General features: G+C 42.5%; 1 protein-coding gene across 1 annotated transcript; it reads right to left on the bottom strand.

Annotated features, from left to right (window-relative positions):
* Positions 1-530: 530 nt before the first annotated feature.
* On the bottom strand, positions 531-8,916 carry APOBEC1 (apolipoprotein B mRNA editing enzyme catalytic subunit 1). The gene is made up of 6 exons (XM_015061554.3): positions 8,871-8,916; positions 8,395-8,512; positions 4,924-4,951; positions 2,692-3,089; positions 1,735-1,853; positions 531-877 (listed from the first exon to the last, which is right to left on the bottom strand). The coding sequence occupies exons 2-6, from the start codon at positions 8,408-8,410 to the stop codon at positions 728-730; spliced, it is 711 nt and encodes a 236-aa protein (XP_014917040.2). The 5' UTR covers positions 8,411-8,512; positions 8,871-8,916; the 3' UTR covers positions 531-727.
* Positions 8,917-15,963: the final 7,047 nt, after the last annotated feature.

The raw sequence follows: 15,963 nt of genomic DNA, 5'->3' as shown, positions 1-15,963 counted from the left end.
GAAGTTGGCCGCTTAACCGACTGAGTCACCCAGGCGCCCCCCTAGATTCTTTTTTTAATCTCTTTTTTCCCCTTCAGCATTATTGAGACATAGTAACATACAAGGTTGTGTAAGTTTAAGGTGTACAACATAATAATTTGATATAATGTATATTGCAAACTGATTACTACAATAAGGTGAGTAAACACATTCATCACCTCATAGTTACAGGTGTGCGTGTGTGTGTGGGTGTGTGTGTGTGTGTGTATGATACACATCACATCTTCTTTATCCATTCCTGGTGATGGACACTTAGGTTGTTTGCATGTCTTGGCTATTGTAGACAATGTTGCAATGAACATGGGGTGCAGATACCTCTTTGAGATAGTGATTTTATTTCCTTCAGATATATGGTGTATAGAAACACAAGCTGAAAATTTCTACATTCCAATGGCATTCTCTTTCTCGTGGGGCATCAGTGCCTGCTACTGAAACAGAGTACGCAGGAATCATTCTTTTTTTTTTTTTAATTTTTTAATTTTTGAGAAAAAGAGACAGACAGACAGATCATGAGGCAGGGAGGGGCAGAGAGAGGGACACAGAATCGGAAGCAGGTGCCAGGCTCTGAGCTGTCAGCACAGAGCCCCGCGCGGGGCTTGAACTCACGGACCGTGAGATCATGGCCTGAGCTGAAGTTGGACGCCCAATCAGCTGAACCACCCAGGTGCCCCACAAGGAATCATTCCATTCATCTCCAAGTCACAGGAAGTTGTATCAATCCTGTAGCTAAAAGGACGTGGGGGGGAATCATTTGGTAATGGCAATTTTGAAGAGTAAGTCTGAACAATGTAAGCTGATTCTGACATCTTCTTAAAATCTTTAAGCAGGGAGGGAGACTCTGGAAGGAAAAAAAAGAATAATGTTTTTCTTGATACTATTGTAACCACAAACATTTTGAAACAGTTGGAAGTTTATTGAGCAACTTTCAAGAGAATACAAATGGGACACCTACATTTCTTCAATAGGATGACATACATCAATATGGGAAAAGAAAATATCTGGAATTCTGTAGAGCCAGTAAGTGTTGTAATAATAATAATAATAATATCAAGTTAATGTGGAGTCCATGTATATCTTAAACCAGTTTATCTGTTCCCTTCTCTCATTTATTTCCTACAGAGATTGTCTTGCTCTTCTCACATTTTCTTTTTTGTTTGTTTTAAGTTTACTTATTTATTTTGAGACAGAGAGAGAGAGCGGGGAAGGGGCAGAGAGAGAGGAAGAGAAAGAATCCCAAGCAGGCCACACGCTGTCAGCCCAGAGCCGGATGAGGGGCTCGGTCTCACCAACCGTGAGGTCATGACCTGAGCCAAAAGCCAAAATCAGGAGTCTGACTGAACCCCCCAGATGCCCCATTCTCACACTTTCTTAAGGTACGTCAAGAAGTTAAATAACTAAATTTCAATACAAATGACAAAGAGATGGTGAAGAAAAGACATATCAATTTATCCGAAAAGAAGTTTGAAGAAGGATGTTTCTTTTGGCATCATAATCTTTGTCCCTTAATGTGACCGACTAGAGGGGCTCCTGAATGGCTCAGCTGGAGGATCATGCAAGTGTTGATCTCAGGGTCATAGGTTCGAGCCCTGCGTTGGGTGTAGAGATTACTTAAATAAACAAAACCTAATAAAATAAAATAAAATAAAATAAAATAAAATAACATAACATAACATAACATAAAATAAAATAACTTACTAGAATTATGCAGTGCAGTTCCAGCGCATACAGCTTCATCCATACAACAGGGTATCTGGGCCAGTGATCTTCTTCCCCAGGTGGGTAGTTGACAAAATTCCTCCAGCAGTGATCATACTCTAAGGAGACACAAATCTTGGTTCATTCAGCTAACAGAGCAGAAATTTACTTTAAAGAGAGCCCAGCTTATAGATACACGTTATATAAAACCCGTCAGCCTATTTGCTGTTGGAAATGGACTAACCTCCCCCTGAATCCCTAAAAAGAACAACATAGTTTATTCCAAGATGGCTGACGGGTCACCATGGCAGGTGCAGGCATGGGGAAGAGAGCCCTCTTTTTCATATTTTCCTTGCTGTGAATATCAGACCTGGTTCTTTCTCATGTTATTTTGGACTTTCGCTTCTTCTTCTTCTTCTTCTTCTTCTTCTTCTTCTTCTTCTTTTTTTTAAACATTTATTCATTTTTGAGAGATAGAAAGAGACAGAGCGGCAGTGGGGGAAGGGCAGAGATAAGAGAGAAACACAGAATCCAAGCTGTCAGGACAGAGTCTGATGCAGGGCTTGAACCCACGAACTGCCAGATCATGACCTGAGCCAAAGTTGGACACTTAACTGAGCTAGCCAGGCACCCTTTAAAGTTTATTTATTTATTTAGGAGAGAGACAGAGAGAGAGAGGGAGGGAGAGAGCACAGTGGGGGAGGGACAGAGAGAGAGAGAGACAGAGACAGAGGATCTGAAGCAGGTTCTGTGCTGACAGCAGAGAGCCCGATGCCGGGCTCGAACTCACAAACTGCTTGAGCCCAAATCAGACACTTAACGGACTGAGCCACCCAGGCGCCCCCAGACTTTCACTTCTGAGACTTCCGAAGTGGGATAGTCACTCTTCTGGCCTAGAAACATGCTACCAGCACAGTCTCGCATCAACACTTAAGGTCCTCTGTTTGTTGTTTTTACCTGGGACTCTCATAATCTGGACGGTCACACCACTGTTGACGAGGTCCCTGAGTCCTTGCCGGTTTTGTTGATCCAAGTGCCAGAAGAGCCGAGATACATAAATAACCAGAGTCACGCTAGGGTGTTGGCTCAAAAATCCTCTGATAGCCTTGGAGCATTCCCAACAGGGACTCCAGGACAGGAACCAGGTGATGGAACAGCTGACGGAGGGGCAAAAATGCCTCTCTGAAGTAAATTTTTCTATAAAATTGAGCTCAACGTGGTTGGCGGTGTTTCTGCCTGAGTTTCGCCAGACCCTATGGCTTGTGCCCCACTTAATTTCATAGAGCAGACAGGCCTCTTTGCGGAGTTCTCTGGGGTCAAAGAAGACTTCAAACTCCCGGGGTTCAATTCTTCTCCTGAAACACAAAAAGCGCCCCATGCTATCAGGCAGTCTTTAGAGGGACCCTAGGAATGATTTCATGTTCCCCTCTCCTATCACACAGATCTCAAACATGACACCTCAGGACATTTTCTTTTCTAATCTGTCTCCCAAAGTTATCTAGGTGGGCCCGTCTGAATCATCAGAGTTTCTCTCACAAGCATAGTGAAGAGAGTTTTCCCACCTCACGTCATGGAGTTACCACTCTCTCTATACCGTTGCTTGGTAGTTTTGAATTCAGGCATAAATATGTAGAGACGCCATGTTCCAATCCCTACACCTCAACGTTCCTCAGTGGACTCTAAATTTTAGGTAGGAGCCTCAAACTGCCAACAAGATTCTATTGCCAAGTCTGAAGACAGAAGAAGCCTCAGGATTCCTCGGCATGAAATTCTGCATACTAATTCCTCATAAGAAAAAAATTCAAATTGCTCCCAGTGGCATCTTTATTTATTTATTTTTTAAAGATTTTTGTCTTTAACAGTCTCTACACCCAGTGTGGGGCTCAGACTTACCACACCAAGACCAAGAGTCACATGCTCCACTGACGGAGCCAGCCAGGCGCCCCTCCCAATGACATCTGTAGATTTAATACTTTCCACGTCTCAGAGCTGTAACTCAGGGGAAACTCAAGATCGTGATGAGTACTCTTCTTTGCCATATGGTTGAGTCATCAGCTTATTACATCCCAATATTTCCACTCATCCCTAAAGTATTACATTTATTGACCACATAGATCAGTCCTCCCACCCATCTTGAGATAATTTATTCCCTGACAAAAGTCCCCCTGTTATAATGCTACGTCTGAAAAATGGGAACATAGTATAAAATAAAAAGATGAACTCAAAGTGACAAATGAGTTCTCTGGACCTTTCGCTAATGGCTATCAAGTCATATGATTTAAACAGAGAAGTATGAAGATAAAACAGTAACAGAACAAAGCTGGAAGGTAATTTACTTAAACAGGAACCAAAAGACATACAAACAAAGATATAGGAAGCAATAATCATAGGGCGCCTGGGTGGCTCAGTCAGCTGAACATCCAACTCGTGGGCCCACAGCAGGCTCCGCATCGAGCCTGCTTGGGATTCTCTCTGTCTGCCCCCAGCCCCTAGCTCGTGTGTGTGCTCTCTCTCTCTCAAAATAAAAAAATAAACTTTTAAAAAAGCAATAGTTATAGAGAATGAAGTTAGAAAAGGCAAAAGGTGGGACGCTTGGGTGGTTCAGTCGGTTGAGCGTCCGACTTCGGCTCAGGTCATGATCTCGTGGTTTGTGGGTTCGAGCCCCGCATCAGGCTCTGTGCTGACAGTTCAGAGCCTGGAGCCTGCTTCGGATTCTGTGTCTCCCTCTCTCTCTCTGCCCCTCCCCCGCTTGTGCTCTCTCTCTCTCTCTCTCTCTCTCTCTCTTTCAAAAATAAATAAATAAATGTAAAAAATAAAATTAAAAAAAAAGAAAGAAAAGGCAAAAGGAAAGAGTGGGAACATGATACAACAAGAAAGGAAAAATATGGAAAGCTATAGTCCTACAGCTCTTAAATCCACCTTTTCTTGCTGAATTAAATGCTCACTATGGTAGTATTCTTTTCTTTTTTTTTTTTAATGTTTATTTATTTTGGAGAGAGGCAGAGAGAGAGCAGAGGAAAGACAGAGAGAGGAGACACAGAATCCAAAGCAGGCTCCAGGCTCTGAGCGGTCAGCCCAGAGCCTGATGCGGGGCTTGAACTCACCAACTGTGAGATCGTTACCTGATCTGCACTCGGATGCTTAACCAACTGAGCCACCCAGGTGCTCCTATGATAATATCAGTCTTACCTCAAGGTGGCATCTCCAGCGGAAGACCCTGTTGACCAAGAGACAATTATGTCAAATAATACCCACACACATATTTAGCTCAGAAAGACACTCGGTTTTCCTAAACCTGCAAACCATATCAGAAAATGGGGTTAAGGGGCGCCTGGGTGGCTCAGTCGGTTGAGCGTCCGACTTCAGCTCAGGTCACGATCTCCCGGTTCGTGAGTTCGAGCCCCGCGTCAGGCTCTGGGCTGATGGCTCGGAGCCCGGAGCCTGCCGATTCTGTGTCTCCCTCTCTCTCTGCCCCTCCCCCATTCATGCTCTGTCTCTCTCTGTCCCAAAAATGAATAAACATTAAAAAAAAAAAATTAAAAAAAAAAAAAAAGAAAATGGGGTTAAAAGAGTCTCTCCTATATTAATTGGATTGGACCCTCAAGAAAAGCCACATTTTTAAGGGCTCTGCCAAAAATCTATTTGCCCAATCCCAAACCAGAAAATCCTCCTTAAGGCTCCAGCAAGAATGATCAAGTGCAATGAGACAATCATTCCTCAGAGGCTCCTATGTGTAATTTCTACCTGCTTCCACAGCACCCTGTACGTCCTTCGTCACAACAATTATCATGTTACATATATATATATATATATATATATATATATATATATTTTTTTTTTTTTTATGTAGCTATCTTTCTTATATTTTATTTATTTTTTAATTTACATCCAAGTTAGTTAACATAGAGTGCCACAATGAGTTCAGGAGTAGATTCCAGTGATTCATCCCCTAGCTATGACACCCAGTTACACCTAGGTATCACTAGGTATAAGGTAGGTATAAGTTATATCAGGTCATGATCTCGCGGTCCGTGAGTTCGAGCCCCGCGTCGGGCTCTGTGCTGACAGCTCAGAGCCTGGAGCCTGTTTCGGATTCTGTGTCTCCCTCTCTCTGACCCTCCCCTGTTCATGCTCTGTCTCAAAAATAAATAAAACGTTAAAAAAATTTTTTTAATAAAAAAAAAAAGAAAACAACAACCTTAATTCTTTTTCTGTATTAAAAACCTGGGTAGCTCCGTTGGTCCATCCTCTGACTCCTGATTTCAGTTCAGGTAATGATCTCAGGGTTGTGGGAGTCTGCTTCAGACTCCACGTTGAGTGGGGAGCTGGCTTGGGATTCTCTCTTTTCCCCTCTCTCTCAGCCCCTCCCCCACGCTTTCTCTCTAAAATAAAAAAAAGAGGGGCTCCTGGGTGGCTCAGTTGGTTAAGCAGCCGACTTCGGCTCAGGTCATGATCTTGCGGTCCGAGAGTTCAAGCCCCGCATCGGGCTCTGTGCTGACAGCTCAGAGCCTGGAGCCTGTTTCAGATTCTGTGTCTCCCTCTCTCTGACCCTCCCCCGTTCATGCTCTGTCTCCTGCTCTGTCTCTCTCTGTCTCAAAAATAAATAAACGTTAAAAAAAATAAAATAAAATAAAGATTAATTAAAAATTAAAAAAAAATAAAAGCAACAACAATAATTGAAAATGCAACTGCCATATAACCCAGCAACTGCATCCTGGGCATTTATCTCAGAGACACGAAAATGTAGGCTCCCACGAAGGCTGTATGCAAATGTTTCTATCGCTTTGATTTGTAATATCTAAAGACTGGCATCAACCTAGACGTCCAGATGTTAAACAATCCGCGGCAAATGGAATGGAATTTAGCAATAAAAAGGAACAAACTATTGATACATGTAATAACTTGGATGAATCTCCAAGGAATTATGCTGGGGGAGGGGGGAGCAATTTCAAAAAGTTGCATTCTGCATGATTCCATTTGTCTAACATTTTGAGTGGCAAAATTTTAGAAGTGAGGACAGATCAGTGGTTCTCAAGAATTAAGAACAGGGGTGGGGCAGGAGGAAGGAGGGTTCGGTTATAAAAGGGCAATAAAATATCTCTGTACTGTTGGAATGATCATGGTGGTGAAAACACAGACCTCTGCAGGTGACAAAATTGCCTACGACTAAATACACACAGAGGCGCCTGGGTGGCTCAGTCGGTTGATTGCAGCTCAGGTCATGATCTCACAGTTTGTGAGTTCGAGCCCCACGTCAGGCTCTGTGCGAACAGCTCAGAGCCTGGAACCTGCTTTGGATTCTGTGTCTCCCTCTCTCTGCGCAACCCCCTCCCCCCCCCACTCCTGCTCATGCTCTGTCTCCCTCTCTCTCTCTCTCTAAAATAAATAAACATTTTTTAAAAATTCAAAACAAAGAAATAAACATTAAAAAAAAAGAAAGAAAAAACTAAATACACATAAATGACTACAAGTGCAACTGGAGAAATCTGAATAAAATAGGTGGATTGTGTCAATGTTAGTATTCTGGTTGTGATATTATTCTACACTTGATCTTAGCCACAGGCTGAGAAGCCATAGGTTTTGAGATTATTCTATAGTTTTGCAAAACATAACCATTGGGGGGAACTGAGCAAAGTGTATAAGGAACCTATTATTCTTAAAGCTGCACATTTTTAAACTTTTAAACTTTGATTATCTCAAAGTATTTAGCAGTATGGAGAGAAGCCGTGGCACCACTGGCTTAATATAGACGTACTTTTGGGGTGCCTGGCTGGCTGAGTAGGTAAAGCATGCACCTTTTTTTTTTTTAATTCTTATTTATTTTTGAGAGAGAGAGAGACAGAGACAGAAACAGAGCAGGGGAGGGCAGAGAGTCAAAAGAAACAGCTAAGAGGGGCATCTGGGCGGCTCAGTCAGTTAAGCGTCCGACTTCGGCTCAGGTCGTGATCTCACAATTCGTGGGTTCGAGCCCCGTGTAGGGCTCTGTGCTGACAGCTCAGAGCCTGGAGCCCGCTTCGGATTCTGTCTCTCTCTCTCTCTTTCTGCCCCACCCCCCGCTCATACTCTGTCTTTTTCTGTCTCAAAAATAAACATTAAAAAAAAAGACTTTCTTTTTTTTAACTTCATGTACTTATTTTTTAAATTAATTTTTGACAGAGAGAGAGAGAGAGAGAGAGAATGAATGGGGGAGGGGCAGAGAGAGAAGGAGAGAGAGAATCCTAAACAGGCTCCTTACTGTCAGTGCAGAGCCCGACGTGGAGCTCAATCGCATGAACTGCGAAATCTGAGCCTGAGCCCAAATCAAGAGTCAGACACCGACTAAGCCACCCAGGCGGCCCCGCTGCTATTTTTTAAACTGTTATTTAACAGTTGTATTTTTCACTGAACTTTTTATTACGGTGAAACAAGCATCAATTTGGTGTCATTTGATCAAAATCATTTGTGGATGTGAATAGTTAGTATTAAGAATAATAATAAATCCCGTTTAAGAGTCGTATGAATATATTAATACACAGGAAAGTTGAAAAACGCTCAAGGACACAAGCACAGGCAGGACACGCACACACATACACACACACACACACACACACACACACACACACACAGAATATCTGCCTTTTCATGAATACAGAGCTTGCCAGGCCCCCCGGTCCGTTTTACCTTTGTCAGAAGCCATGGTGCTCTGTCACTGGACTTCTCCCCCCGGAACCGTATATTGTGCTGATCACTCTTACCAACAACACGCCTGGACATCATAGGTGTGGCCGCTGATACCTGGCTGGGGCAGAGGATGACTCAGTCCTGAGTCTCCGGCAATTGCCGGGTATCTCGACCGTACAAACAGTGAGCAGATTAAGAGGGAAGGAGGTGTGGGGAATTCACATCAATGTGTTGATAAGAAAGCTTAGGATTCTGTAGAGTAAATCACCGGGGATATCCGCATTTCCAAGTTCTTCCCCGGAAACCTCTGAATTTAGGAACGTTTCCCTCTTTTAAAAATGAAGGGTCAGGCAAGACTGATCAATCATTCCTCATTAGAGAGCGAGAAGGAAGAACAAAGGGAAGAGAGAACCGACGGGTTTGTAGAATCTGAAGGCTTTCAACGTTACCTGGTGCAGACGCTGAGGATTACTTACTTACTTCTTTACTTGAGCGACCATTTGCTTATATCTTTAGCGATTATTTACTTATTTCTAACTTCCTCTTATTTTGTTCTTTGCCCCCAATCTTGTTGGAACGGGGAGGGGCACCGAGAGATGCAAAATCAGGAGGACTTTGGCCTCTGAGTTGGGTAATTAGTGCATCTAATTACGTCTTTGGTGATCCCTCTTCCGTTTTGAAGCTAAGGTTAAGTGTATGGCCAGGTCCACTCTTGCTTTCTCATCCTTCTTGAGGAAGTGAATACTGTGCTCCAGACTGCCGTTGCCTGCTGTTGCCTGAACCCTGGCTCATGCATCTCTGAGGCTCAGCACACACTCCCAGAATTGAGGGCATTTTCAAGACCCAGGGCTCCCTCCCTCTAGGGTCTCATAACTAGAGCTTCTGAACTCTGAATCTTAAGGACCATCCACCCCTATTATACCTAAGCCCCTACATATAAGATCTTCCTTAATTATGAAAGTCAAAGTAGAGCCTCCACAAGATAAAGCAGTTGTTTGAGTGGCGGTTAAAGAGCTATGAAGAAGAGGGGCACCTGGGTGGTTCAGTCGGTTGAGCGTCTGACTCCAGCTCAGGGCACGATCTTGTGGATTGTGAGTTCAAGCCCCCCTGTCAGGCTCTGTGCTGACAGCTCAGAGCCGAGAGCCTGCTTCGGATTCTGTGTCTCCTTTCCTCAATCACATTCTCTCTCTCTCTCTCTCTCAAAATGAATAAACATTTTAAAAAATCAAAAAAAGAGTTACGAAGAAAGGGCAGAAGTGCCACCTCATAAATGAAGGTCCTTCAGAATCCAAGTGTTTCTTTCTTTTTTTTTTTTTTTGCTTTTAAGTTTTCTTTCTTGATTTTTTTTTTTTTTTTTTTTTTTTTGAGAGAGAGAGAGACAGAGCATGAGCAGGGGAAGGGATAGAGAACGAGGGAGAGAGAGAGAATCCCAAGCAGACTCTGTGCTGTCAGTGAACAGCCCAAGGCAGGGCTCAAACTCACGAACCGTGAAATCGACCTGAGCTGAAATCAAGAGTCGGATGCTTAACCAATTGAGCCGCCCAGGCGCCCCAGAAGCCAAGTGTTTAAAAGTTATGTGGGTGCTAGGTAGAATACCAACCCCCCCAGAGATGGCCACATCATAACACCTGGAACCTTATAATATGGTACGTTACAATGGCATAAGGGACTTTGTAGGTGTGGTTAAGTTAAGGATCTTGAGGTGAAAAGATTATCCCATCCTGTGTGGTCTCAATCTAATCAAAAGTACCCTTATGAGAGTGATGCAAAAGAATCAGTCAGAGAAGGGTGCCTGGTGGCTTAGTCAGCTAAGCATCTATCCAACTCTTGGTTTGGGCTCAGCTCATGATCTCATTGTTAGGGATGGAACCCCACACTTGGGATCTGCACTGATAGCATGGAGCCTACTTGTGATTCTCTCTCCCTCTCTCTCTGCCTCTCCCCTGCTCACACTTTATCTCTCTCTCAAAATAAATAAATATTAAAAAAAAAAAAAAGATCCGACTTCGGCTCAGGTCACGATCTCGTGGTTTGTGGGTTTGAGCCCCGCGTCGGGCTCCGTGCTGACAGCTCGGAGCCTGGAGCCTGCTTCAGACTCTGTGTCTCCCTCTCTCTCTGCCCCATCCCCACTCACACTCTGTCTGTCTCTCTCTCTCTCTCTCTCTCTCTCTCTCAAGAATAACTAAACACTTAAAAAAAAAAAGAATCTGGCAGTTGAATTGCTGGATCAAGTAGGTAAGCATATGTTTAACTCAAGAAAATGCCAAATGTTTATACCAGTTCACATTCCCACCAAGAGGGTGCGAGAGTTTCAGCCTTTGGGAGTGTCAGCTCTTAAAGTAGCAATCATTTTTGTGGGTATGGTAGTATCTAATTGTGATTTTTACTAGCATTGTCCTGATGTTGACCATCTTTTCACGCGCTCATTAGTTATTTACATATCTTCTTTTCTAAAGCCTGAGCATTTTATCCATTTCTGACGGGTTGTTTGTCTTCTGAGTTATAAGAGTTCTTTATACATTGTGGATACAATTCCTTTGTTATATATGTAAACACACTTGCCTTTTCATTTCCTTAATGGTGTCTCTTCTGAAGAAAAGACGTTCTCCACTTTGACGAAACACAATTTGTCAATTTTTTTTTTTATGGTTAGTGTTTTGTGGATCGTGTCTGTAAAATTAGTGCCTACTCGAAGGACAGGAAAATAGTTTCAGTTTTTAGCTTTCTGGGTTTTTGAAGATTTTTCTTTTTAAGTATTTTAAAATAACTTAAGAGTAATTTTTAAGTGACTTGAAAGTAAGTTTTAAGTAATCCCCACTCTCAACGTGGGGCTTGAACTCACAACCCCGGGATTGAGAGTTGCACCCTCTACTGCCTGAGCTAGCCAGGTGCCCCACTTTTATATTCGTTCTATAATCTGTTTCTTTCAGTTAATTTTTGCGTATGGTATAATATAAGGGTCATGGTTCCTTTTTTGTCCATGTGGATATTATTAGTCAGCTAGAGCTGTCGTAACAAAATACCGCAGACTGGGTTGCTTAAACAACAGAAGTTTCTTTTCTCACAGTTCTGGAGGCTAGGAGTGCAAGATCGAGGTTCCAACCAATTTGGTTTCTGGTGAGAACTCTCTTCCTGGCTTGTAGACACTGCTTTCTTGCTATGTTTTCACGTGACCTTTCCTTGTGTTCACAAGTTCAGAGGGCTCAGACCGTTAGTAGGTAGCTCGAGTAGGTCTCTTCTTATAAGGACGTTGATCCTGTTAGATCAGGACCCCATTTGACTTTAATTACTTCCTTAGAGGCTCCTCTCCACATGGGGAGGATTAAGACTTTAACAGGGGTTAAATGTGGGGGGGGACACAAACATTCAGTTCAAAGTAGATTTTCTATATCATCTCCCCCCACATGGATGCTTGGTTTTTAGCACTATTTGTTGAAAGGTCTGTACCTTTCCTACGGAATTACCTTGGCACCTTTACTGAAAAACCAATCAATCATACAGTGTGGAATCAAATCTCTCTTTCATTCCATTGATCTATATGCCTATCATTCTGCTTATATCACACTGTTATAATTATTGTAGATTTATAATAAGTCTTAATATTAGTAGTATAAATTTTTATTTTCCCAATGTTTCCAAGTTGCCTTGGCTACATAGGGGTGCCTGGGTGGCTCAGTCAGTTATGCTTCTGACTTTGGCTCAGGTAATGATCTTGCTGTCCATGAGTTCGATCCTGCATCGGGCTCTGTGCTGATGGCTCAGAGCCTGGAGCCTGCTTCAGATTCTGTGTCTCCCTCTCTCTCAAAAATAAGTGAACATTTAAAAAAATGTGATAAACTAAAATATATAAATTGCTTTGGCTATATAAATTTAAGTCTGTCAATTTTTACAAACATTCCTCCTGGGATTTGGATTGGTATTGTGTTGAGTTTCTAGATGTACTTGAATAGAACTGAAACATTAAAATATTGGGTATCCAGAGACACCTGGTGGTTCAGTCCAGTAGGCGTCTGACTCTGGATTTTGGCTCAGGCCATGATTTCATGGTTCATGGCTTCAGAGCCCAGCATCGGGCTGAGCATAGAGCCTACTTGAGGTTCTCTCTCTCTCTCTCTCTCTCTCTCTCTTTCTCTTTCCCTCTCTGTCTGCCCCTGTCCCTAGCTCATACTCTATCTCTAAAATAAAAAATTTTTTTTTAATTTACAAAAATATTGGATATTCCAAATCACAAACATGGCTTATTTTTTTGGTTATTTAGGTCTTTAACTCCGCTCAGCAATGTTTTGTAATTGTTAGTAACATTTTGTACAGTTTATGAAATGTATCCCTTAAAAATGTAATGTTTTTCATTGGATGGTAAATGGTATTCGTTTTTCAATTTTATCTTCTAACTCTTCATTGACGGTGTTGTTTAAGGAAATTTCTGGATCACGATGGAGCTGCGGCCGCCCTCTCTGTCATGTCAGCAGACCAAACTCTAGGTACCTTCTGTGTCCCAGTAAATGCTTCCCTTGCCAGAAACACAGCATATCCAGAGCAGCCGATCTCCAAACCCCAAGCCCACTCTGGGCCTTCTCACCCCAAAGTGGACTATGTGGCCCCAGGCAATCAGATGTTTTCATTTTTTTTCCTTGTTCTTTATCCTCTAAAAGCTTCCTGCCTTCTGCCCCATTTTGCAATTCCCCAAAAGGAGACCATTTGCTTCATCAAGGTGTTAAAGTTTGTTTGCATCACTCTATTTTTTTTTAATTTTTTTTAACGTTTATTTATTTTTGAGACAGAGAGAGACAGAGCATGAACAGGGGAGGGGCAGAGAGAGAGGGAGACACAGAATCTGAAATGGGCACCAGGCTCTGAGCTGTCAGCACAGAGCCCGACGTGGGGCTCGAACTCACCGTGAGATCATGACCTGAGCCGAAGTCGGACGCTTAACCGACTGAGCCACCCAGTCTCCCCTGTTTGCATCACTCTAAACAGTCTTCTTTAATTATTTTTTAAGAGGTTATAGAGGGGCACCTTGGTGGCTTACTCGGTTAAGCGTACGACTCTTGATTTCGGCTCAGGTCGTGATCTCGAGGTTCGTGGGTTGGAGCCCCACGTTGGTCTCTGTGCTGACAGTGAGGAGGCTGCTTGGGATTCTCTCTCCCCCTCCCTCTGCCCCTCCCACATGCTCTCTGTCTCTCTCAAAATAAATAAACAAACTTAAGAAAAACGCAAGGGGCACCTGGGTGCCTCAGTCGGTTAAGCATCTGACTTCCGCTCAGGTCACGATCTCATGGTTCATGGGTTCGAGCTGGCGTCAGGCTCTGTGCTGACAGCTCAGAGCCCGGAGCCTGCTTCGGATTCTGTCTCCCTCTGCCTCTGCCCCTCCCCTGTTTGTGCTCAGTCTCTCAAAATTAAATAAATGTTTAAACAAATTATTAATAAAAATAAATAAATAAATAACAGTATACGGAAGTAGAATTGATTCATTTGTAGCTTCTAACCTTGTCAGCTTGCTAAATTCACTTACTTCTAATGGTTTTATGGGGCGTCTTTGTAGATTCCTTAGGATTTCCCAAGCACATAATCATGTTATCTACAACTAAACAGTTTTACTCCTTCCTTTCCAACATTTGTGCCTTTTCATTTCTTCTTACTGCCTTATTGGGATGGCTAAAGATTCTAATAAATGTTCAGTACAGAAGGTAAGAATGAGTATTCCAAACTTGTTCAAGATCTTTGGAGAAACGCATTCAGTTATTCATTAGCTGTAGGTTTTTTACAGCTGCCCTTTATGGGGCTAAAGAAGTTCCTTTCTAGTTTGTTGAGGATTTTTCCCATAAATGGCCATGAATTTTGCCATATTATTCTTTTGCATCTTTGGGGATGATTATGATTTTTCTCTTTATTCTGTTAATGTCAAACTGCCACCTAATATTGTCTTATATTTTTATAATTGTCTTATATAATTGTTTTATAATTTTAATATTGTCTTATATTGTCTTATATTTTTATAATTTTATTCACATCTGTGGTTTTTATTGCCTTTCCTTTAAACTTGATTTTTTTTTGTTTTTTTCTCTTTTTATCACTTGAACAGTGGGAGGCAAAAAATTTCCCTCTACCCTTTCACATTCTTGGCTGAGACCCCTGTAACAAAAAAAAAAAAAAACAGATTAACAGGAGGATATGTATGTACATACAGGAACCCCACAAAGATATGAGACTCAAAGAAGTGACCAAGGCAGGGAACTTTCATACCTATTACGCAAAGAAACAATAAATTTGTGAAGAATTGACAAATTGACGAGACAAAGGAATTTTTTCTGAAATGCCACTGACTCATTACTTTACATATTTTTTAATTTTTAATTTTATTTTAGAGAGAGAGAAAAGGTGAGCAGAGGAGAGGGGCAGAGCAGGGAGAGGGGGTAGGGAGAGAGAGAAAGAGAGAGAGGTAATCGTAAGCAGGCTCCACACCCTCCTGGGGCCCGATCCCGCGACCCTGGGACCATGACCTGAGCCATAATCAAGAGTCAGATGCTCAACTGAGCAATCCAAGTGCCCCTAGACAAAGGGGTTTGAGCTTTAGATAGTGAAATGCTGAAGAGGTAACAAGACTTGTTTCTACAGCCTTCTCAACCCGAAACTGCCTGTCTCTGCTTTCCACCCTCCTGGTACAGCAGGGTACTGTTCACATGGGAGATTTACCTCCTATTTTCAGGGGCACAAAGGAGGGTCAGAGTGTCCTTGTGCCCACCGTTTCTCAAGTACCTTCGACTCACGATAATCAATATGCCCAAGTGGCATATTTGGGGAAGACATTTTCTGAACCCCTATAGAAACATATGCAAGATCTACCACAGAAATAAATCTATACATCTAAAGTATGGGTAAAATTGATTTTACTCTTTTTTAAATTTTTAATTGGGTTAAAACCCACATAACATAAAATGTTGTATTTGAAGAGGAGGGATAGTAGGTGAGAGCAACACTAGCAAACTCTTAGGAAAAAAATGTAGGCGGGGCCCCCGGCTGGCTCAGTTAGAAGAGCATGTGACTCTTGATCCCAGGGTCTAGAGTTCAAGTTGTACATTGGGCATAGGGATTAAGTAAATCAACAAACTTCTAAAAATTTTTAATTTGGGGGACGCCTGGGTGGCTCAGTCGGTTAAGCGGCCAACTTCGGCTCAGGTCATGATCTCACGGTCAGTGAGTTCAAGCCCCGCGTCGGGCTCTGTGCTGACAGCTCAGAGCCTGGAGCCTGCTTCAGATTCTGTGTCTCCCTCTCTCTGACCCTCCCCTGTTCATGCTCTGTCTCTCTCTGTCTCAAAAATAAATAAACGTTAAAAAAAATTTTTTTTAATTCTAAAAATTTTTAATTTTTTTAATGTTTATTTTTGAGAGATTTAATTTTTTTAATGTTTAGTTTTGAGAGAGAGACAGAGAGACAGAGTGTGAGCAGGGGAGGGGCAGAGAGAGAGGGAGACAGAATCTGAAGCAGGCTCCAGGCTCTGAGCTGTCAGCACAGAGCTCGACGCGGGGCTCGAACCCACAAACCATGAGATCATGACCTGAGCCGAAGTC

The sequence above is a fragment of the Acinonyx jubatus genome, chromosome B4 (assembly GCF_027475565.1).
Source record: "Acinonyx jubatus isolate Ajub_Pintada_27869175 chromosome B4, VMU_Ajub_asm_v1.0, whole genome shotgun sequence".
Taxonomy (NCBI): domain Eukaryota; kingdom Metazoa; phylum Chordata; class Mammalia; order Carnivora; family Felidae; genus Acinonyx; species Acinonyx jubatus.
Note: the sequence above shows the minus strand (reverse complement) of the source record. Positions and strands in the feature narration are given on the sequence as shown.

Coding starts and splice junctions, on each gene's coding strand:
- APOBEC1 (XM_015061554.3), bottom strand. Junction 3,090..4,923: donor GCTGGAGATGCCACCTTGAG/GTAAGACTGATA, acceptor TTTGTGTTTCAG/GAGAAGAATTGAACCCCGGG. Junction 1,854..2,691: donor CCAGATTATGAGAGTCCCAG/GTAAAAACAACA, acceptor GTGTCTCCTTAG/AGTATGATCACTGCTGGAGG.